Here is a 23,296-nt window from a genome sequence, read left to right as displayed (position 1 = left end):
GTGGCCGAATTACAACTCCTTGTACGAGAGTGCCCCTTGTGCTTATGTCTCCAAGAGACACATTTTCAGGCCACTGATGCTCCTTCTTTACGGGGCTATTCCGTATATCGAAAAGATGATCTGACGGGGGAAAGGGCAAAGGGTGGTGTTGCAGTTTTTGTCCGTGACATGCACCCCTCATCTGAGCTCCCTCTCATCACCGACTTGCAAGCAGTTGCAGTTGACATTCTTGTGAGTCGGAGGCTCACAGTCTGTTCAGTTTATTTACCGCCTCAGGATGCAATGGACTCTGAGGCTCTCACAGACCTTATTAGGCAACTCCCCCGCCCATTTCTTCTTCTGGGAGACTTCAATACTCATAATGTCTTATGGGGCTCTCCGACTACTTGCCCCAGGGGTCGCATTCTGGAAAGCCTCATGATGTCTGAAGAACTGTGCATCCTCAACTCTGGTGCTCCCACTCATTTCTGTACTGCTTCCGGGTCATCATCGGCTATTGACCTTTCCATTTGCTCTCAAGCACTCGCGGATTCTGCTCTGTGGGAGGCTGCAGCTGACCTCCATTCTAGTGACCACTTCCCCCTCTGGATTCGCCTCCTGGATGAGGCTGTGGCATTACCAGTGCCGCCCCGGTGGCACCTTTGCAGAGCTGACTGGACACTTTTCATCCAACTGGCTGTTTTGGAACACCGTGCCAGTGTCCACGAATGGGTAGACCATGTTGCAGCCGTGATCTCACATGCTGCTGAATTGTCAATCCCACGGTCATCCGGTCATCCCAAGAGGCGTCCTGTCCCTTGGTGGACCACTGAGTGCCACTCAGCCATCTGCGCCCGCCGTGCAGCACTGCGCCGCTTCAAGTACCGTCCCTCAGCTGACAATCTTGCGGCCTTTCGGGTGGCAAGGGCCAAAGCGCGGCGAGCGATGAAAGAGAGCGAATGACGGTCATGGCAATCGTTCTTGAACTCCATCTCTTGCTCCACTAGTTCTACGAAAGTATGGGAAGCCATCAGGAGGATTTCCGGGAAACTCAGCCAACTACCTGTCATGGCATTGCTGCATCAGGTATGTCTCCTCACGGTGCCGAGAGACATTGCCCAGACACTGACCATGCATTTTGTGGACTCTACCGCCACTGTTAACTGTGATCCAGATTTCTGCCGCTACCGCACTGCCATCGAGAGGGGTCACTTGGACTTCCGGTCTCTAAATTCTGAACCCCATAACTGCCCCTTCACAATGTGGAAACTGGATTCGGCACTGTCTGTGGCTCAAGATACTGCGCCTGGTCATGATCAAATCCGGTACAGCATGCTGAGACACTTGTTGCTGCCATCCAAGAAAGTTCTCCTGAACTGTTTTAATATGATATGGTTATCCGGCACGTACCCTGACTCGTGGAGGGAGGCGATTTTGATTCCCCTCTTCAAACCAGGGAAGGACCGAACGCATCCCAGTAGTTATCGCAGTATTGCTTTGACAAGCTATGTTGGGAAGATGTTGGAACGCATGGTCAACCGACGCCTGGTTTGGCTGCTCGAGGCCAGGCAGCTCCTTAGCCCCTCTTAGTGTGGCTTTCGGAGATGTCGTTCCACTATAGACAACTTGACCCTGCTTGAGGCCACCATCCAGCAGGCCTTCCTATGTAACCAGCATTGTCTAGGTGTCTTTTTGACATTAATAAGGCATATGACACTACTTGGCGCCGCCTTATCCTCAATCAACTCCATTAGTGGGGCTTTCTTGGCCGTCTCCCCATCTTCATTCGGTCCTTTCTTTCTCACCGCCTCTTTCGGTATCGCGTTGGTAGTGTGCTATCTGATTCGTACGTGCAGGAGAATGGTGTTCCTCAGGGCAGCGTTTTAAGTGTCACCCTCATTGCCATCGCTACTAACAGTATCACGTCCACTATCCGGAGTCCTGCCCAATGCTCCTTGTTTGTGGACGATTTTGCTGTTTTCTGTTCTTCCTCCAGTCTTGTCACTGCTAGTCGGCAGTTGCAGCTTACGATAAAGCGCTTAGATACATGGACTGCAAAGACGGGTTTTACCTTTTCTGCAGACAAATCTGTGTGTGTTCATTTTAATCGTTCTCGGTGTCCTTTTACCTCCCCTGAATTGCGTCTGAGGGACACCGTTCTTCCTTTTAGAGACACTGTGAGGTTCCTGGGCCTCACTTTTGATTCCAAGTTGTCGTGGTTGCCTCACCTTAAAGACCTCAAAGTGTGGGCCCTGAAGGCACTGAATATTTTGAAGTATCTGAGCCATCGGTCCTGGGGAGCAGATCGGGCGCGTCCGCTGCAGTTTTATAGGGCTTTCGTCCAATCGCGTCTTGACTATGCTTGCACTGTGTATGGGTCAGTAAGGCCTTCATATCTGAAGATCCTCGACGCAGTACACCATGAGGGTATCAGGCTGGCCACTGGTGCCTTCCGTACCAGTCCCATCCCCAGCCTGTGTGCTGAGGCAGGGGAACCGCCGCTCGCCATCAGGCGGAAACTCCTCATGGTGCGATGGGTGTGTCATTTCCTTGCCTGTCCTACCTCCCCTGTGTACCCTACCGTTGCCCGACCGCCTATGGAACGTCTCTTTTCCAGTCGTCCCAGGGCAACAAGACCATTTGGGATTCGTGCCAAGCATTTGCTCGAGTTATGGCTTCCTGCGGCGTTTACCATCTTTGATGGCGAATTGTTGGCAATCTTGCGGGCATTGGAGCAGATGAGATGTGTTCCCAGTCCTCATCTGTTCAGACTCCCTGAGTGCCCTTCAGACCATGCAACACTCGTACCCAGCGGATACGGTCGTCCAGAACATCCATGATGCCCTACTCCACCTGCAACGGCAGGGGAAGGAGGTTTGTTTCTGCTGGGTGCCGGGGCACATGGGTATTAGGGGAAACGAACTGGCGGATGTGGCTGCCAAAGATGCATGTTCCCTCCCTCACGTTGTTGAATGTGCCGTCCCCCTCCATGCTGTTACCTCCCTTTTGCGTTTTCGTGTTTTGCGTCAATGGGAAGAGGAGTGGCTGGCAGTTGGTGACAATAAGCTGCGTCTGGTAAAGGCCACTACGCGACCATGGCGTACGTCCCACCAGTCATGCAGGCGGGATGAGGTCCTCCTCACTTTCCTCCGCATCGGGCACAGTCCCTTAACGCATGGTTTTTTACTCCGGCGGGCGGACCCCCCAATCTGCAGTGCTTGTGGCGTCCAGATTACTGTCCGCCACATTTTACTTGACTGTCTTTTATTCTCTGACCAGAGGGCGGTGGTTTCTTAGCCACCGGATTTGCCCTCTATTTTGCAAGACAATGCAACGACTGTGGTTAAGGTCTTATGGTTTTGTGTCCTGTCCAGTTTGTTGCCTCGGATTTTAGGGAGAGGGTTTTAATGTGCTGCTGGGTGACTGGCTCACCCAGGTTGTAGGTAAGAGGTCTGCCAGTCACGATTACCTCCTTGTTTCCCTTTGGTTTCTGTTCTCTTTTCCTTGAGTTTCCTTTTCTTTTTTAGTGTGTTCCTTCTCCTCTTGTTTTGCCTCTGTATGTGGGGATTTGGAACTGCGTCAGGTCTATGTCTCTTAGCTGTTCTCCTTGTTCGTCTTAGTCCCTTCACTGCATGTGTTCCTGTTTTTATGCGTTTGGGTGCTGATGACCACGCTGTTTAGCGCCCGTAAACCTCACACACCCACACACACACACACACACACACACACACACACACACACTCTCTTTACTGCCGAGGCAGCGACTGGCTGTCACCGTTCGAGTTAATGAGATGTTTCAGGTGGTCTTAATGACATAGGTGTGGCGGGGGATAACCTAATGATATCTGATTCTTCCCACCTGCTGTTGCACAAGAAATAATCACGTTCTATCACTACTGGATATGGCAACATACCCGTATTTTTCTATAACTTCTCTGTGTTTGACATGAATTGTGAATATACATATATATACTTATTACATAATAAGTATCCCTGACAATGATATTTTTTTTATATATTTGAATTTCCCACGGTAAAATGGTCTAGAAGCACATACGTTAATATCAGAAATAGAACCCATGTCAAATAGTGTTATAAGAGTTTTCTAAGGTTTTTAAGGTTTTGTTAAAAGAAGAAAAAAAGGTAAGTCATTAGTTTGTGTTGAGGAGTCAATAACATGAAAGCCAAACAGACATGTTCACACCTTGTAAGTGTCAGTACTCATAAGAAGGCATTGGGAAAAATTGTAATTTATGGCCAATGTCAGTTTTATTTTTTCGGATTTCAGTGGTAGTTTTCAGTGTTATTTATGCTGGCTGGTTTATCTTTTCATTTATTTATTTTTGTACTATTTAACTAATTTTGAATGTTACATTTAAAATGAAACTGTACCTAACATTTTCATGATATTTGTTACGCCAAGCATATCATATTTATTAATGTTACACTGACTTGAGAAGGAGAAAGGAAACATTTGTATTGTACTTCACACTTCAGAAAACAATTTTGAGACATGTAAATTTTCAGCCAAACACTGCAGGCTTTTTTTTTTTAAATGACTTTTGTCATGATTTCTAGATTATTTTCCAACAGATCGTACCATCAGTCTGTCAGTACTTCGCTGTAATTAGAGAAAAGCTGCACACTGTGTGCATTGGAACACTGGATCCAAATGACATTAAGTGCCAAAACTGCAAACTGGAGGTTCTCGACTCCTGATGCATACACAAATTGGATTATGTCAACATTATCTGATTCAATGGACATTTGCTTTTCAGCAAAATTCTGAAGAGATTTACACCCCTTCAGAGTAGCCGCACTACTGTGACCAGACTGCAGTATCCTTGCCATGTGTGCAATAATGGGGGTCAAGCTTATTTCCCTTGGGATAAAATGTGAATCTGTGACTGAAAAGATGGGTTCATTTAGACCTGTGGCCATGAGAGCTGACAACCTTGTCTGAAAATGCAATCCAGGGGGTGTCAATCCCTCCTTAATTTCTCCATGAAGCACTTTTTTATGTACTTTTAAAAAATTGTATTTGTTCATCAACAAAAATTCCTTCTTCAACCTGTTCGAAATTAGTGTGAAGTGGGATATGTCAAAGACTCTAAGAAGACAGTAATATTAGTTAACTCATTCTTTCGAAAATGTGGCCTTCACAAAAATCCATTTCACTTCCTCATCTTACTGGGAATTGACATACTCTTGCCTGCATTAGACAGCTCCATATGTCGCCACTGTGGAAAAATACAACCATTTCTTCAAAATATTCTGCTATGTAAGTGGCTGTGGGTCATGAGTTCCAGTGTGCAAAAACTTGATGAGGAAAAAAATGTGCATTCCTTTCCTTTAGAAACTGCAAATAAAAGTGGTTCCTCTTCGTGATGTTCAAAATTTCACTTTATAAATGACTTTTCGTAGTGTTTGACTTGCTAAGTTCCTTAAAAACAGTTGGCAGTCAGATTCAGTTTGTGGGTCCAGCACTGAACTGGATTAAAAGATCATGTACAATTTTCTTCAAAGAATCAACACATTTGTTCACGTATCTTGCACTATCAGTCACTATGGCCTCCATATTATCATGTTGTGTATTGTATTTCTAAAGAGCCCGTAAAACTGCACAAGTGCATCGTGTTGAGATTGCATGTATACATGGAACAAAAATTTCTGCTTATTCCACACTTCAATTATTCTCAACAATACAGTAGTCTCATTGGCTAATATCATGACATCTGTTCCAGCTTGCTGTTCCATCACGTCATTTTTTTATTGTATTATAAGCTTGATAGTCTCCTTCATTGTTTTTACATGCAGAATGTTAGCATCAGCGTAAAAAGGAACACTTATTCTATTAGTTATTTGATTTTAAAAAAAAATAATTTGATAATGTCCTTGTGCAGAACATATTACTTTATTAAATATTGAGTTTTAATAGCATCAAGTTTAAACTACAGTTTTACTGTTAACAAAACACTGCTCACCTTCAATGAATTCATATATTCACTGCTGATAATTCTCATTTTTCCAGTTTGTGGAGGAGAATGTTGGCCTGTGTAAAGCTTTCAAGCTACTGCTAATTGAAGACTGCTGCTCATTTTCAAACAGAATTTCTTCATTTAAAATAGTGTCTTTACACTCTCATGAAATTCTGCTACTGCAGTGTTGTTGTTGTTGTTGTCGTTTTTTTAAATGCTTCAATTTCAAATTCCTGTGTCCTGTCATCAGCAGTCACTGCTGGATTTGGCACTTTTGCAGTCAGCACTGAGTTGCATTTATAATACAATGAATATAGGGCAGAGTTTGTTTTCACTCAAGATTTTACGAGAATTTTGGAGAAAACATTAATAGAGCTGCTGTGCTGCAAACTGTGGCCAGTCATGTGAAACAGTTATATGACCAAAAGACGTTCAGCGAGACAACTTGCAACTCGATAAATAGTTGTATAGATTTTTGAGTGCAGAAACTGTTCCAAAAACTTTTGAAAACAATACCAAACAATTGTGGTGATATTAAATAACATGTTTGTACGTTATATGCATTACAAGCTGAGTTTATACTATAACAAATACATATAGTGTGAATTTAACTAGTTGGCACCTGACATTTAAGATCCAAAGTTGCACCGTTGTTCAATCAAGTACTGTCTGCTGGCAGCCAACACTGCACTTTCCTCTTCACAGCAATAGAAAATTACTTTGAAGCCTGTACCTCTGACAAAAATGAAGTGAAATATCTCAAATTCCCACATTGTATAGCTCTCTGTAGTCTCTGTTGTCATGTCAAAAAAGTGTTCTTATTTTTAGTTAGGGGCAGAGTTACATGAATTTTTTTGAAATTATGAAATCTTCCCATTTGTAAACAGCTTCAGACTTACCACATGAGATCTCGAAAACTATTTAACTATTTAACTCTCAACAATACTTTCGTTTTCATTGATTACCAAAATACTTCACTTTTCATAGTTGCATATTGCATTTCTTCTCCTATACGCAAGAACATGTAACTCTTTAACAGGTAAGAAGTTTAAAAAAATAAAGTCCCTGTCTGTTACAAAAATACTGCAAAAATTCTGAGTCACATATGGTATCTTTGTTGGTACACTTCTAAGCATGCGAAAAATCATTTCCTAATTTTAATTATTGCTAGTGTTACTTTGGTTACTGAAACAAGAGAAATTTTTGCATCCAGAAAAATTTCCGTCTTATCACTATGTATCTCAGAAATTATTATGCTAATAGAAAAAAATTATTGGTGTTTACACGAAATGAAATGCACTTAAGATACTGTCTTAACTTACCATTAGAACATGATGGCAGCTGGCTGAACAGTTTCTACATCTACATTTATACTCCGCAAGCCACCCAACGGTGTGTGGCGGAGGGCACTTTACATGGCACTGCATTACGTACCTTTCCTGTTCCAGTCACGTATGGTTTGCGGGAAGAACGGCTGCCGGAAAGCCTCTGTACGTGCTCGAAGCTCTCTAATTTTACAATCGTGATCTCCTTGGGAGGTATAATTAGGGGGAAACAATATATTCGATACCTCATCCAGAAACGCACCCTCTCGAAACCTGGACATCAAGCTACACCGCAATGCAGAGCACCTCTCTTGCAGAGTCTGCCACTTGAATTTGCTAAACATCTCTCTTAGTCGCACAAGAAGAAAGAGAAATTTATCGAAATAAATTCGCAAAAACAAGAATTATTGGAAGTGAGAGGTTCATTAAAGTACACTATACACAAATTGACAGTGGGGAGGAACACTTAATTCAGAGTCAGTGGAACTATTGATTGACTGCTTGTAGTGTCAGATATAATCAAGTCTCAATGCACTCTTGTACTACACCTTCAGTAGCCAATGCTTCCTGTACCATGTGTTTCATATGGTCCACTACCTTTTGCCAGTCTACTGGTGTCATTGTGTCAACTGCCTCCTTCAAAAGGCATTCCACTGCAGTTAATGAAATATCTTTATTTACTGTGGTAATATATCGTTTGGCTTGTGACTAAATGAGTTATGTTGTGTTGAAATGACAGTGGCAGGATGCCAGTACCATTTCATTCATAAGGTAAACTGGATGCATTGTGTTGTGGTTGTGACATAACTTATAACATTCTAGCCTTTTCAAACTACTGTCAAATTGTATCTTACACATCTCTACCCAGAAAAAATGCCTGTGTTCCTAGTTGCCGTTGTGGGCAGCTATCTTGTATAACTCAGCATAAATATGAGAGTTGCAGACAGGCACAAGAAGAAGATTGTCACATATGCACTGGTCAGCCAGAACATTATGACCACTGACCTACTATTGACATAAACCTGTCCAGGCAGTAGCAGCATCACCTGGTGAGGAACGACCGTTAGTCAGGCACATGCACGGTGCATGTAGTGTCAGTGAGCGTGCTGTCAGTGTGTAGAGTGGGGGAGGTGCGTGATCTACTAGAGTTTGACTGAAGGTATATTGTGATGGCTCAGAGGCCCGTCATGAGCATTTCAGAAACTGCACAGCTTGTCTGGTGTTTGAGGAACGCTGTGGTGAGTGTCTTTGACATGTTGTGAAACCAAGGTGATACCACATCCAGAGGGCGTGGGTTTGGGTGGCCACCCATCATTATAGATGTTGGACATTGTACACTGGGCAGACTGGTAAAACAGGACGGGTGGCAAACTATGCTGCATCTAACACCAGACTTTAATGCTGAGCAGAGTACAAGTGTCTGAACACTCAGCTCACTGAATGCTCTCCCCCCAGGAGTCTCATCATTCTTTAATTGGTTCATGCTTGGCTACCATATGGTCCCAATCTTTGTAGCATCTTTTGTCTTCTCTGCTGCATGTCTATCATCTTCCTGTGCTTTCCCCCCTCCCTCGACGAACATGTCTGAATTGTTTATGGGAATGTTTCCCACTGTCCATAGCTAACATACGAACGGTCTAACCACTGTTTTTCATTCCTTTTTTCCTTTCCTCATTCAACTTCTCCTACCCTTTCTCCGCTTCAGCATTTGTGGCTCCTCTTTTTATCTTGTTCCTCCCTGAACACTCCTGAAGGTCGGCCCATGCGTCTGATGCAAAACAGCTGACTCAGTAACATGTAATTCCCAACCCCTGGCTGATAGGTAGGGTTCACATGTACCCCCTGGTACAGGCCAGGCCCGCCAGGGGGGGGGGGGGGGGGGGATAGCCTGAGCTGCTACTCCCAAATTGCCACTCTGTCAGGTGTTCAGCAGGTGTGACCTGAGGTATGAACAATCACCTAAGGCAGGGTGCACCTTGTGAAGGGGGCCTCCATGATGGAAGGAGCCCATCATCGGAGGTGCTGGCAACCATGGGAGATTTCCTCACAGTGAGCCAATCATTATCTTTGCAGTCCACATCGACCAAACATAAACGGAATGAAGCTCCCGATTCAAAGACCCTCCAGCTGCACCATGCTCCTCGTGGTTCCTCGTAATTTCACATACTGAAGATAGTCAGTCCTTCTCAAAGGTATATCTGTTTGTTATTCAGAAAGGTATTGATGCAATTACTGACCCTGTGAAATCCTGCTCTCGTTTAGGGAATGGCACTTTGATTTTGGAGAATACTTCTGATTCTCAAACACAACAACTGCTTGCCACTTTGCTTCTCCACGGCTGTCTTGTTCGTGTGTTATTTACACTAGGCTGCTTGATGGTCTGACCAAGGCTGAAATCCAAACATACCTCTCTGAGCAGGGTGTCCTGCCGTCCATGAAGTAATGAAAAAGGTAGATGCCTTGTTAGTGCCCCCCCCCCCCCCCCCCCCAACACACACACACACACTTTTTCTCACCTTTGATTGAACAGTTGTTCTGACCAAGATCAAAGCATTCTATGAAGTCATCACAGTCAGACCGTACATTCCGAACCCGATGCACTGCTACCTGTGGTATCATTTCAAGAACACTCAAATATCTTGTCGACACCAGGCCAAATGTGTAACTTGTGGTAAGGATGTGCACGTGGGTGAATGTCTGCCTCCTTCCTGCTGTATTAACTGCAATGGCGACCCTGCTGCCGCCTCTGGAGATTTTCCCATGTACCTTGATGAGTGGGCCATGCTGGAGATCCGGGTAAAGGAAAAAGTACCTTACCTGGTTACTCGCAAGTTATCGACTTATTACAAACCATGCATTCTACCATCTGGCACTTATAGTACTGTTCTTGCTACATCTTGCTCCATGAAGGACATGGCCACGCAGACATGTGACCTCAAATTCAGCTCTGAGGTTGTGAAATCGCCCAGTATCATGGTAGCTTCACCTTCCCGTCATCCAGCTGTGCAACAAGCTATCAAACTCTCACCACATGGAGCAAAGTCACCAGCTACACAACCTGCAGGCCGGAAAGGACAGAAGGAATACTCTGTGAAGACTGCCTATGTCCCTCCAGTCAACCAACACCTGACTCTTCCTCTGCTAACCTGAAAGGCTCGAAGAACTCCAAAAAAGGCAAATGGTCTTCTCCTTCACCAATCCGAAGGTCTCCTTTGATAGTGTCGCCACATGATACCCTTGCCCAGCTGGCCTCCATGGCACTGGTGTGCATGACCAACCGTTTTTCTGCAGAAGAAAGCTGACACTTCTGTGGAATTCATGGAGCAGGATCCTCCTGCCTCTGTGCCCTGCAGCAGCGAGTCCTCGGAGGCTGGTGCTCAGCAGCCACCGAGATGACACCTCTTCATTTTTTCCTCATCATGTCTCTCCTGCTATGGAACGTTCACAGCCTTCAATCCAACAAAGAGTATTTACAGCTGATTTTAGAATCACAGCATCCAGTTTTACTTTGCTTTCAGGCAGCAAAATTGTGTCCTTACGAATGCTTTGAGTTCTTGCATTTCTTCCTGGTCCGTTTTGACCTTCCATCCCCCTGAGGTCAGCATTCCATCTCATAGGGGAGTCATGGTGCTCATACGTGATGATGTCCATACTCAACTCATCTCCCTGACTACCCGTCCTCAAGCTGTTGCAGTTCGCCTTTTCCTTCCTCACTTGACCTTCACCGTACCCATATCTAAACCCGGTAAGAACAAAGACCTTCCTTCTAGCTGCAGCCCAATTTCTCTCACCAGGCATGTTTGCAAGGTGATGGAATGTATGATTCATGCCCCACTGGTATGGTGGCTTGAGTCTCACAATTTACTAACCACTGCACAGTGTGGATTTCAAGTGCACCATTCTGCAGTTGACTATCTCGTCACTTTGTCCACCCTTGTCATGAATGGTTTTCTGCGGAAATTCCAGACTGTGGGTGTGTTTTTTGATTTTGTGAAAGCTTACACCACCTGCTGAAGGAACTGGTATCCTTTATAATCTCTACATGTGGGGCTTCTGTGATCACCTACCTCGTTTCCCTGAGGAATTTTTAAAAGACGAAGTTTCCAAAATACATGTGGGTTGTGCCTTGTCAGACACCTTTATCCAGGAAAATGGTGTGCCTCAGGGTTCCATCTTGACTGTCGTCCTCTTTGCTATTGCCATTAACCCTATAATGGTCTGTCTCATGCCATTCATCTCCGGCTACTTTTTCATTGATGATTTTGCCGCAGTCTCATTGAGTGGCCTGTCTCATTGAATGGCATCTTCAGCAAAGTCTCGATTGTATTAACTCCTGGAGCATTGACAATGACTTTTGTTTTTCCTCTAACAAAACCGTTTGTATGAATTTCTGGTGATGAACTGATTTCTCCGTCTATCTTTACCTCCTTGGCATGTTGCTCTTCTATTCGTTGAAACTATGAAATTCCTAGGGCTCATACTCGATAAGAAACTTTCTTGGTCCTCCCACATGTCAATACCTTTCAGCCCATTGTACGCGGTCCCTCGGTATCCTACGTGTTCTCAGTGATACTTCCTGGGTTGCAGATTGAACCACTCTCCTCCATTTGTACCAGTCCCTTGTCTATTCAAGACTAGACCATGGGTGTATCGTTTATACATCTGCAAGTCCATCCCTTGTTTGCTGTCTCAATGCAACCCATCATCATGGCACCTGTTTGGCCACTGGTACCTTTTACACTAGCCCGATTGAGTGTCAGTAGGCAGCAGGTGCCGAACTACCTCTGTCCTACTGCCATGACTTTCTCCTCAGCAGATACACATGCCGTTTGTCTGCCATGCATGGAAACTCATCCTTTGCTGCCTCCTTCAATGCCAGTATGGGCACATCCCTCTTCTCCATTACCTCCTGGAATTTGCTTTCAGATCTTGCTCCAGCAGATTAACTTCACACTTCTTGCACCTTTCCCAGTTGGTGTGAACCCTTTACCCGTGTTCTTGACCTTCATTTGCTCCCTAAGGATACTACTCCAGCCTTGCTCTGTTGCCTTCGCATGGAATTTCATGGTAGTAGCTTTGTGTACACCAATGGCTCTCAGACGACTGTGTTGTTGGGTGTGCCTTCGTCATTGATGCCGACATTTTATGGTATTGACTTCCGGCACACTGCTCAGTATTTACAGCAGAGCTTTTCACACTGTATCAGGTTACGGAGTACATCCAGCGACACAGGCTACTCAATTGTGACATCCGCTCAGACACTCTCAGAGCCCTTCAACTCTGCTTTGTGCATCCCTCAGTGCAACAAGTCTGGGAAAACTGTCACTTGCTCACTCTTGATGGAGCCACTGTGATGTTTTTGTGCGTTCCCGGTCATGTCGGTCCGACAGGAAACGAGGCTGCTGGCGTTGCTGCCAAGGCTGCAGTCCTTGTACCTAAGTCCCATAGTTCGTATATTCACTCTGATGATCTCTGTGTTGCCGTCTGTCAGGAAGTGGTGTCACTTTTTCATCACAACTGGTCCTCACTTCATGGGAATAAACTCCAGTTTATTAAGCTTCTCCCAGCAGCATGGATGATCTCCACTCAGCCTTCCTGCTGTGAGGAGGTCATTTTAACTAGGTTGCCTATTGGGCCCTGCCTTTTTAGCCATCACCATTTGGTAAATGGTGCTCCCCCCCACCACTTTGTGCACATTGTGCCCAACTTTTAATTGTCCGACATTTCCTGATGGAATGTCCCTTTTTAACTGTTTACATTCCTGTTTGGGTGTGCCGTCTATGTTATTGGCTGTTATAGTGAATGAATCATGGACTGTCAACTGCATTTTACTTTTTATCCCTCGTAGCAATATGGCAAAGACCATTTAATTTTTAGTTCTTGACCTCCATTTCTCTATTGCATATTTTATAGACCTTCCTCCATGTCCCTGTTTTTATCTCTCTCAATTTCTATCAATTGGGATTGACGTATAGTCACTTTTAACTCCTCTCACTGTCTTTGTGTTCCGCAGTTTGACATAGGTGTGTATGAACATAGTTGTTTTTGTGCCCTAAAACAAAGCAAACACTCCTAATGATGGGCCTCCACAGGCAAAAACCCATGCATCTGTCATTGTTAACACCATGACATTCGGTAACTATAGTTGAAATGGGCACATGAACATAGGCACTGGACACTGGCGCAGTGGCAGAGTGTTGCCTAGTCAAACGAATCTTGACACCTCCTTCATCATGCTGATGGGAGGGTGCGAATCTGTTGCCTTCCAGGGGAAGAGCTGCTTGACATCTGTGCTGGCGGAGGCTCCATTATGTTCTGGGACCCTTCATGTGGTCATCCATGGGACCAGTGTGATCGTGCAAGGATGCCCAAGGGCATTGCCATTTTTCAACATGATAATGCATCATGTCTTAAGACCAGGAGTGTGATGGTGCGAGTAACCAAGTGGCAAGTTCCAATTGATGTGCTGGCCCCCCATCTGACCTGACCTGAACCCAGTCAAACACATCTGGGATGTGATTGAACATGTTATAAGAGCTCATTGCCCTACCCCGCAGAATTTACGGGAATTAGGTGACTTGTATGCACAGATTTTGTGGGCCAGTTCCCTTCAGTAACCTACCAAGGTCTCACTGGTTCCATGCCACGATGCTTCATCATTGTTATCTGTGCCAGAGGTGGATATACCAGCTGTTGAATAGGTGGTCATAATGTTCTGCCTGATCAGTGTAAACCTTTGGGAAGTGCAGCTGGAGATAACGGTCATGTTGTGTGTGAGACACCTGCTTGCTTGTGTGAATGTGTGTGCATTTTTCTTTTCTGAAGAAGGCATTGGCTGAAAATTTATATGTAACTGTCTTTTCATTGTGCCTGTCTACAACTCAATGTGTCATCTTCAGGATGAGTAGCAATCTGTCCTTTGCATAATATTGTTGATCCTATTTTGTACAACAGAATGATATGGAGTAATTGGATAGATAAAAGGCCTACTCACCAAGTGGTGGCAGGAGAACACATATATAAAAGGTATCAAAGCTTGCAAGCTTTTGGAGACAGTGGCTCCTACTTCTGGCAGAAGGTTGAAGGGGAAGGAAGAAGAGTGAAGGAAAAGGACCGGTGAATGTTAGGAAAAGGGATAGACTTCAGAAATGTTACCCAGAACCCTGCGTCAGGTGCGACTTAGCAGATGGGATGAGAAGGAAATACTGATTGTTGGGGACTGCACCAGATGAGATACAGTTTTCTGAACTTCACCTCTTTTCCTAAAACTCACCAGTGCTTTTCCTTCACCCCTCTTCCTTCCCCTTCAACCCTTCTTCCTGAAGTAGTAGCAACTGGCTCCGAAAGCTTGCAAATATGTGTTCTCCTGCTACCGTTTGGTGAGTAAATTTTTTGTCCATCACATTACATAATATTTTGAAAAATTAATTATTTTCATTGATGACACAGCATGTTACCCGTAACAGTTACAGAGTTTTTCATTAAGTCCTCAAACCTTTTCACAAAAGTGTTGTGGTTTGTCTTTTCATAGTAATCAGAGATTTTATTTGAACTGAATGACAGCAGACCAGACAGCTGGGCTTGCTGGTCTAGCGGTAAAGTGCTTGGCTGGCAACCAAGAGGTTGCGGGATTGAATCCCAGTCAGACCTTGGATCTCTCAGTCTGCATTTTAACTTAGCCTTCACCTCTCAATCATATGAGGAGTTGCCAGAAATGATATGTAGTTCAGATTCCACATTAAACTCTGGTCCTCTTTCTTTGTTTGGATAACTGGAGTAGATTAATGATAGGCAAGTGTCCAAAGTGACATCAAATTGAAAGACTTGCACTGGGCCAGTGAGCCACATAAAATTTATTTATTTTACAGCAGCTTTTGGAATTTCTAGCATGTACTGCAATTACTCTCTTATATCAGCTAATCGTGGCTGCCATACTACTACTGTGATATCATCTGTGTAACCTTTTTTAATCTGTGTCCCATATTCTTCCATGTTTCATCAATCTGAATAGTATCCTTCTTATTTGTTCCTATTAATTCTCGAAGAAAATGGTGGTGCCTAACAGTTATAAGTTGTATCTTGGAATTCAATTAGTTACGTGTGAGCACAAGTAGATTTATAGCGAAATCCTAAATTTTTTTCAACTCCTAACAAGGGTGATATGTAGCTTTTCTAGTGTCGAATGCACCTTGCACAAATTATTTGTGTATGTTTCACTAAAAATAACAGCTACCTGGAAAGAGTAGAGTTTTGTGGATTACCTCTCAAGGTGTCTGTTCTTGCCAAGTGTCACCAGTTTAGGTTTGTCTAATTCCTTTTTCGTGAATTTCTCGTTGATAATTCTTATTATGGATATTCACTGAGTTACAGAGCAGCTGCAGTCCACTCACCACTTTATCAAAAGGTACGAAAGGCACCCCTCTCCCCATCTCCACTCCATATCTACATCTTCATCTCCCTATCGCTATCTCCATCTCCCTCAAATAATTCCCTCAGGGAACACTCACATTTTTTGAAAGTGTCCTAGTAGTGTGCAGCTTCAATCTGACCCTCTTTTTTGACTACTTTCATCATAAATTGTAAGGCACACGAAGCTATAAGTCACACAGATCTCTTACTGCAGAGGCTCACTGAGGACAGGCCCTGCACAGAGCTTTAGCTAGTGTAGTAGAAGTGGCAACACAGAGGCAGCCGACAGTACCAGGCTCCCGCCTGGTGTATTGGTGGTGGGAGCAGTCCAGCCCAATATCTGTCAAGTGACAACTACTTTCAGTCAGACAAGCAATTCTGAAATGTTGCAGCTAAATGAAATTTAAATCATGTAATGAATTTAGACATTCGTAATAGTACTTTTGTTGTAAATTATGCGTTAGAGGTAATGAAACACTGCATTCAACCATGACTAACACAGTGCTATTGTGCACAGTATTGTTTAGTTGCTAATGCTCACTGTGAAAAACAAAACACCTCCAGTCCATTTCTTAATGTGGGAAAGGAACTGTTACTTTAAACTGTGTTGAACCACGATCAGCCATGATGAATAAGTGTCTAATTTCAACATTAAATAGCTATTGGTTGTCACTGCTGGCGTCAGATTTATGGCATTTTCTATGTGGGAATGGGGAAAACTGCCATTTTCCAAGACATTAAAAACCCACTGACTTCGCATTAAGTCTCTAAAATCCAAAAATTTCAAACTATTTCATAACAAACAGCTTATTTCATATTGTTTGTTGTGTTATTGTTTAGACAAAATTTTCCTCTCCGTAACAAGGTAACAACTTCAGTGGAATGATTTATGGATAGCCAAATGTGGACACAGTTGTCGCCAATTGTCACTTTATACAGAATGATGAGTCCAGCCTCAGTGACTAGAGCGAGTGGTCATGTGTATGAGTTGTGCTTGTGCCTTTGTGTGTGTGTGTGTGTGTGTGTGTGTGTGTGTGTGTGTGTTTTCCATTTTAGAAGAAGGCTTTTTGGAGGAAGCTCAAATATATAGCAGTCCTTTTGTTGTGCCTGTCTGCGACTCTGCATCTCCTCTATATGGAGAGTAGCACTTCATACTTTTAATAATATTGTCATTATTCTATCACAGATTTTCTGTTTTACAATATAATAATTTTATTATAATGCCCCAGTCAGATATTTGTATTCAAGTGCAGCATGTTTATTTCTTTGCTAAATTGTTAATATATTCAGTTTGGTTTCCAAATTATTCATTTATTGCAAATTTCTTTTACTTTCTTTTGATTGAATGCAAATTATTTCCAGCTAGATTTACAGAATAAAATAATGTGGTTGATATAAAATACATTCAGTGTCTCAGAATTATCTTCCAATGATTTCTACAAGAGTCATTCAAAAAGAAATGAACTGGAGGTTGCAAAATGAACACAGCTGAAGGGATCCTAATACCATTACCTATGGAAGAAGGCGTAGTCTCGATCAGTGCACTGAGGTCCCAAAGTAACCACTAAGAGGATATGCACATGCATCCATGTGCCCATTACACTTAGTCATTCTGAAAATGATGAATTGAGGTTTTAAAAGAAGAGCAAAGGGGTGTGGTGCATTTTGTGACAGTGGAAGGAGTGTGGAGATGGAAATTCATTGAAGAATGGCACAAGTGTCAGAAGCACACTGCATATCCATTGCAATTTCAGTGCTGAATCGGACCTCTGCAGCTGCCATCATAACACGCAGGTCTTCAGTAATGAGGGCATCCACCTGCTGGACAATGTTATTGACAAGAAATATGGCATTCCAGATCATATGTGTTGATCCAACAATCAACCCTACAGACGTGCAGTACACTTTGTACACATGTTCTGTTCTTTGATGAATTTCCGTCTGCCATACTTCTCCCACTATATTCCACACTGCATCCCCTGACTCTTCTTTTGAAGCCTCCTTGTCTCCCATTTTCATCAGAACTGAATGCAATGAATGGTTGTTTCATTAGGTGGGTGGGCTCACACCTGTTCCTCTGGTGGAGGGTTTTGGGCTTCAGCACTCTTGTATGGACCTTATGTTCTTCTGTAAGCAGTAACCTCATGATCCTTTCAGTGGTTCTCATTTTATAGCCTCTGGTTCCTCTCTTTTTGAATGTCCCTTTTTTATTTATTATTTCAACAAAGTGCATTGAGGCCTCTCAGCAAGGTGGCTACCAACCTGCAGTCGCTGCCAGTCGTGTAATATTTTGCTATGACAGTCACTGCAAAGATCCATGTCAAATGAAAAGGACAATACTGCATCGACACAATTCCCATTAACTCTATGTGAAACTAAGAAAGAAACATATTTCTGTGGATATACTAAAATATAAAAAATTATCTATCAAACTCAAGTTGGAAAAAACAGCATTGTTAGTGGCAGTGTTTGTGACACTATAGACTGTCTCTCTTTTGGTATTGGACATTGCAAATCCATTTATTAATTAGTGTTCACCCTTCTCACACTGAAAGAAGCTATATATGGTAACTTTCTTGGTGTACTCCCTCTTCTGGTCAGTTTACTCCTTCCTCCAAAATTCTCACATTACCAGTGATCAGACGTTCTGATAGCCATATAACTTTTTTTTTTTTTTTTTTTTTTTTTTTTTTTTTTTTTTTTTTTTTTTTAATTTCTGCGTTATGCTTTAAACATTTTCTTTGCCAGGATTGTCATCAGTATTTTCACATCCTGAGCCCGAGACTTGCTGATGCTTTACAACCTTTCAGATTTTCCAAGATGTGGGCTTGGCTTCATGTCCAACATGTGACTTGGAGAACCAGGTAATTTTATTTAAAGGTCTTATTCTCTAGCCTTTGGTGACACACACCTGGCTTCAAGTTGCTAGTTTTGGCCCACTTTAAGTATTTTATTCCCACGTGTCCACCATGCCTCTAATTGCTACTTGGGGAGACATCCAGTGGGAGACTAGCACTCCATACTGGAGACAGTTACAAGGAAACTGATTTACTGCTTAAGAATCTGTTGTTTGTATCCACAGATGATGTTCATAGCATAAAGTAAACTAAGACTGGAAGAACATTAATTTGATTTACCCTTATAAGGTGAAAATAGGTCCAACTAAAATACTAAATTCTACCTTTTGCCTACTCATTTGTTCTCTTTGTGCTTGTTCTTTTTGTTTCAAATGGGCTGATTTCTTTATTGCCAGACATGCTCTTACATTTTGTTTTTTAGTTTACCACCTGGCAAACAAAGATAATGCAGTGTTTCTCATTGCTTCTTTGTTTTTTCATTTATTTTAATATAATAAAGTGTAGTGAGGATACCATCTACTCCTGGTTGTGGCTGTCTACTAACAGACCATGGTGAGTAGCATTACAATACTCCACTTCCCTTGAAGAGGATGATACCATGTTGTCACAGTCTTGTAAAGTCTATATGAAACAGAAAAACATGTGAATATATTGAAATAAAACCCATGCAAATACAGTGAAATCTTCTTTTCTTTTTCTTTTGCCTTTTTCCCACATCAGTGCAGGGTCCGCATGATTACTAATGGATTTCGTATGGTTAATTTAAGCGGTTGCAGAATGCTCTTCCCATTGCTACCCCATTACCCCCCCCCCCCCCCCCCCCCCCTTTCTCCCTTTCCCTCCAGCCCTCCGCAGGAGAGAATATGTGTACTCCAATTGTCTGCATGAAATATTATTCGACTGAAAGTTAACAAAACTTTTGTAAAGTTTGTGAATTGTGTAATTTATGTGGGACTTGGGTACCCATCCTGATATTCACCTAGTGGGATCTGCGAAACAGGCTAAAAACCACATGCAGACTATCCAGCACACCCACCACCATTGTTAGTCTGCCAGGTGAATTCAATCTGGCACTGGCGGAACACTCACGGCTGTCTGGGTGGATATTGCAAGTACATTGAAATATAAATTTATTAATTTTTATGGATGTCACTGGGGCGAGAAAGACTTCAGTGTTAATGAAAGCCACTTGCATAGGCTTCAAAGGTATTCACCATAGGTTCACCATCATGCTTCTGTTTGTGTTAATACCTGTAGAAATATTGTCAAATGCAAGAGCAACAGAATTGAATACCTTCTACTCTGGGATGATATTGACATATTCACTTTTTAGTGGCTTAATTACATCTGAATAGAATAATTTGAATTTATTTCCCTTCTTTCAGATACATACAAGAAACTTTAGGGCTGAATGAACTTGATCCAATGTATCGTCAGTTTGCTCGCATTTTTGAAACATTCCGCATATCAGAACCTGAGAAAGTGGAAGAGATGCCACAACAGGTGCAGAAAGAACCAGTAAAGGAACCCGATTTGAAAAAAGTGCCAAAATTAGAAGAAGACTTTGATGATGATGCAGAAGAGGAAGAAGAGGTAACTGCTACATCTCATATTACTTTATATTGTAAATAGTGTCAAGAATGTAATTTAGCTAGCAGTGTCATTTGATGTTGAAGGAGACATAGGTATATGCTGAGTCAGTATTTCAGTGGTAAATTTATGAATAAAAAGTTCTCGCTTTACTTGCCACACCAGACTCTGATAAAATTCCAAGCTTTTGATGATTTCCTCCATCATCGTTAGGGGCTAAGTCTGATTGTCATGAAACTAGTGAGGCTCCCACATTCATGTCAGAGCATGCCATATGTTTGGCTGGATTATGCCACAGAGTTAGTGCATGCTGAGGTAATGCGCTTTGTGTCCAAAGATTGTGTTTAGACTTGTAGTCCAGTTTCAACTGTAGCACCATCTTTTACGTCAGGTGGTAAACTGTGAGAAATCTTCCTCTGTGTTCTCTCTCTGTCAGGTGCAAGCATTGATAAGTGCATAGCCAGTGTCTCTCTTAAAAGTTGATATCAGTTATTCTAAGTGCAACTATTTCCCTGCTCACAGAGCCGCAATAGTTCAAAGCACGAGCAAGACTCCTCAATTGTCGAAACAGAATGTGGTGTTTATTTAACAGACGGTGCTCAGCCACCGTTGCTTTTTCGAAATTCCTATATTTAAGGTGACACCGATGCTCTAATCATTGATTGGCAACAGTCCTTATAGAGTGCTCCACATAACTGCAACTATAGAGTCCTAAACAGCCAAGGAAACAGATCTGTCTTTGGTGTAAGAATACCAGTGATTTATAATATTTCTTGCAAATGTGGAAACAGCTATGTGGGGCAGTCTGTAAAGACTGTTGCTGGTTGCTCTTTAGAGTATAAATGACAACTTAAAAGAAGGGAATTTCAAAAAAATCAGCACTACCCAAGCACAGCTTGTTAAATATAGACCACATTTTGTTTGAACAAATGAGAATTCTTTCTCACACGTTGAACTGCCGGGACTCTGTGATTAAGGAAGTAGTAAAAATCAGACTAAACTATGAAAAGGACAGGTTGCTACTCACCATATAGTGGAGACGTTTAGTCGCAGGCACAACAAAAAGACTGCTAAACCAGTAAGCTTTTGGCCGAAAGGCCTTCTTCTGAAATAGTTCACACACACACACACACACACACACACACACACACACACACACACACACACACACACACAAGTTCACATTCATGGAAACACAGCTGACGTACATTTGACCACTGTCTCTGGCCACTGAGGCAAAAGCGCATGATTGGAGAAGCAGCCTGGGTGGAGGGGGTAAGGAGGAAACTGAGGTGGGGAGGGGGAGGGATAGCGGGGTAGCTTGTAGAGCATACAGGGAGAGAGTAGGGAAACTAGGTGCAGGCTGGAGGTTGGGTGTGGAGTGGATCAGAAAAGGAAACAAGCAAAATGACAGCAGCTGTGTTGGTGAAATAGAAGGCTGTGTAGTGCTGGAACAAGGACAGGTGGGTGAAGGAAGTGAGTAACAAAGGTTGGGGTTGGGGCCAGGATGGTTATTGGAACATATAATATACTGCAGGGAGCGTTCCCACCTGCACGATTTACAAAAGTTGGTGCCGACTGTGCAGTAGTCATTGAAGTGAATAGCATTGTGTTGGGCAGCAAAGTCAACTACTGGGTCGTCCAGCTGTTTCTTGGCAACAGTTTCTCGGTGGCCATTCGTGTGGACAGCCTGCTTGTTGGTTGTCATGCCGATGTAGAACACAGCACAGTGGTAGCAGTTTAGCTTGTAGATTACATGACTGCTTTCACTGGTAGTCCTGCCTTTGATGGGATTGGTGATGCTTGTGACCGTACTCGAGCAGGTGGTGGTGCGAAGATGTATGGTACAGATCTTGCATCTAGCTCTATTACAGGTGTATGAGCCATTAGGCAAGGGGTTGGGAACAGGGTTGGAGTAGGGATGGACGAGTATATTGTATAGTTTTGATGGTCAGTGGAATACCACTGTGGAGGGGTAGGAAGAATGGTGGGTAGGACATTAGTCATTTCAGATCACAATGAGAGAGAGTTGAAATGCTGGCGGAGAATGTGATTCAGTTGCTCCAGTACTGGGTGGTACTGAGCACGAGGGAAATGCTATTCGTGAACAGACAGTAAGACTTTTGGAGGTGGTGGGTGACTGGAGAGACTGGAGAGATAAGGCACAGGAGAGCTGTTTTTGTCCAGGGTTGGGAGGGTGATTTCTGTCTGTGAAGTCCTTAGTAAGACCCGTGGAATATTACAAGAGGGAACGCTTGCCACTGAGGATTTGACAGCCATGGGTGGCTGTGTTGTATGGAAGTTACTTCTTGGTGTGGAATGGGTGGTAGCTGCTGAAGTTCAGGTATTCTAGGTTTGATATGGATGGAGGTACTAATCTAGCTATTTTTGAGGTGAAGGTACACTTTGAGGAAGGTGGCTAGTTGGGTTGAGGACGACCAGATGAAGCGAATGAGAGAGAAGTTGTTGAAGTCATTAGGAATGTGGATAGGGTGTCCTCACTGTCATTCCATATCACAAAGATGCCATCAATAGAAGTAAACCAGGTTTGGGATTCTGAGCGGTTAGGAAGTATTCCTCTAGATGGCCCATGAATAGGTTGGCATAAGATGGTGCCATGTGGATGCCCATTGCTGTACCACGTTTTTGTTCTTTTTTTTTTTTTTGCAGATGATTCCTTCAAAGGTGAAGCAATTGTGGGTGAGGGTATAGTTTGTCATAATAACCAGGAAGGAGGTTGTATGTTTGGAATTTGTCAGACATTGGGACAGGTAGTGTTCGACAGTGGCAAGGGCTTGGGTGTTAGGGATGTTAGTGGAAAAAGAGAGGTGGCATCAATAATGAACAATGACAAGCAGGGCACCATGTGGTAAAGGAACTGTGGAGAGCTACTGTAGGAAATGATTGGCGAATGTGTTGGGTCTGTGACAGCAGAGATTCTCTTGGTGGGGGCACAGTAACCGGCCACTTTGACAAGTCTGGGTGGATGGGTAGGAGTGCAGGAATGGTAGGCGTGAGGAGAGGTATAGACTCAGGGAGGAGGTTCTGGGATGGGCCTAAGGATTTGACAAGAGACTGGAGATCCTGCTGGATTTCTGGAATGGGGTCACAGTGGCAGGGCTTGTAGATTGACAAATCTGACAACTGGCAAAGTCCT

At 43.3% G+C, this 23,296-nt stretch overlaps 1 protein-coding gene across 1 annotated transcript in view; it reads left to right on the top strand.

The window, feature by feature from the left end:
• LOC126348491 (splicing factor 3B subunit 2-like) overlaps positions 1-23,296 on the top strand; it is a 113,505-nt gene that overhangs the window by 48,864 nt on the left and 41,345 nt on the right. Inside the window, exon 6 of the mRNA XM_050002359.1 lies at positions 19,935-20,142. Within this exon, the coding sequence (XP_049858316.1) occupies positions 19,935-20,142 (208 nt within the window). The remainder of the gene's footprint in view (positions 1-19,934; positions 20,143-23,296) is intronic.

Source organism: Schistocerca gregaria, chromosome 1 (assembly GCF_023897955.1).
Source record: "Schistocerca gregaria isolate iqSchGreg1 chromosome 1, iqSchGreg1.2, whole genome shotgun sequence".
In the NCBI taxonomy this organism is placed as follows: domain Eukaryota; kingdom Metazoa; phylum Arthropoda; class Insecta; order Orthoptera; family Acrididae; genus Schistocerca; species Schistocerca gregaria.
The sequence above is the reverse complement of the archived record's forward strand: the minus strand, read 5'-3'. Positions and strand labels throughout refer to the sequence as shown.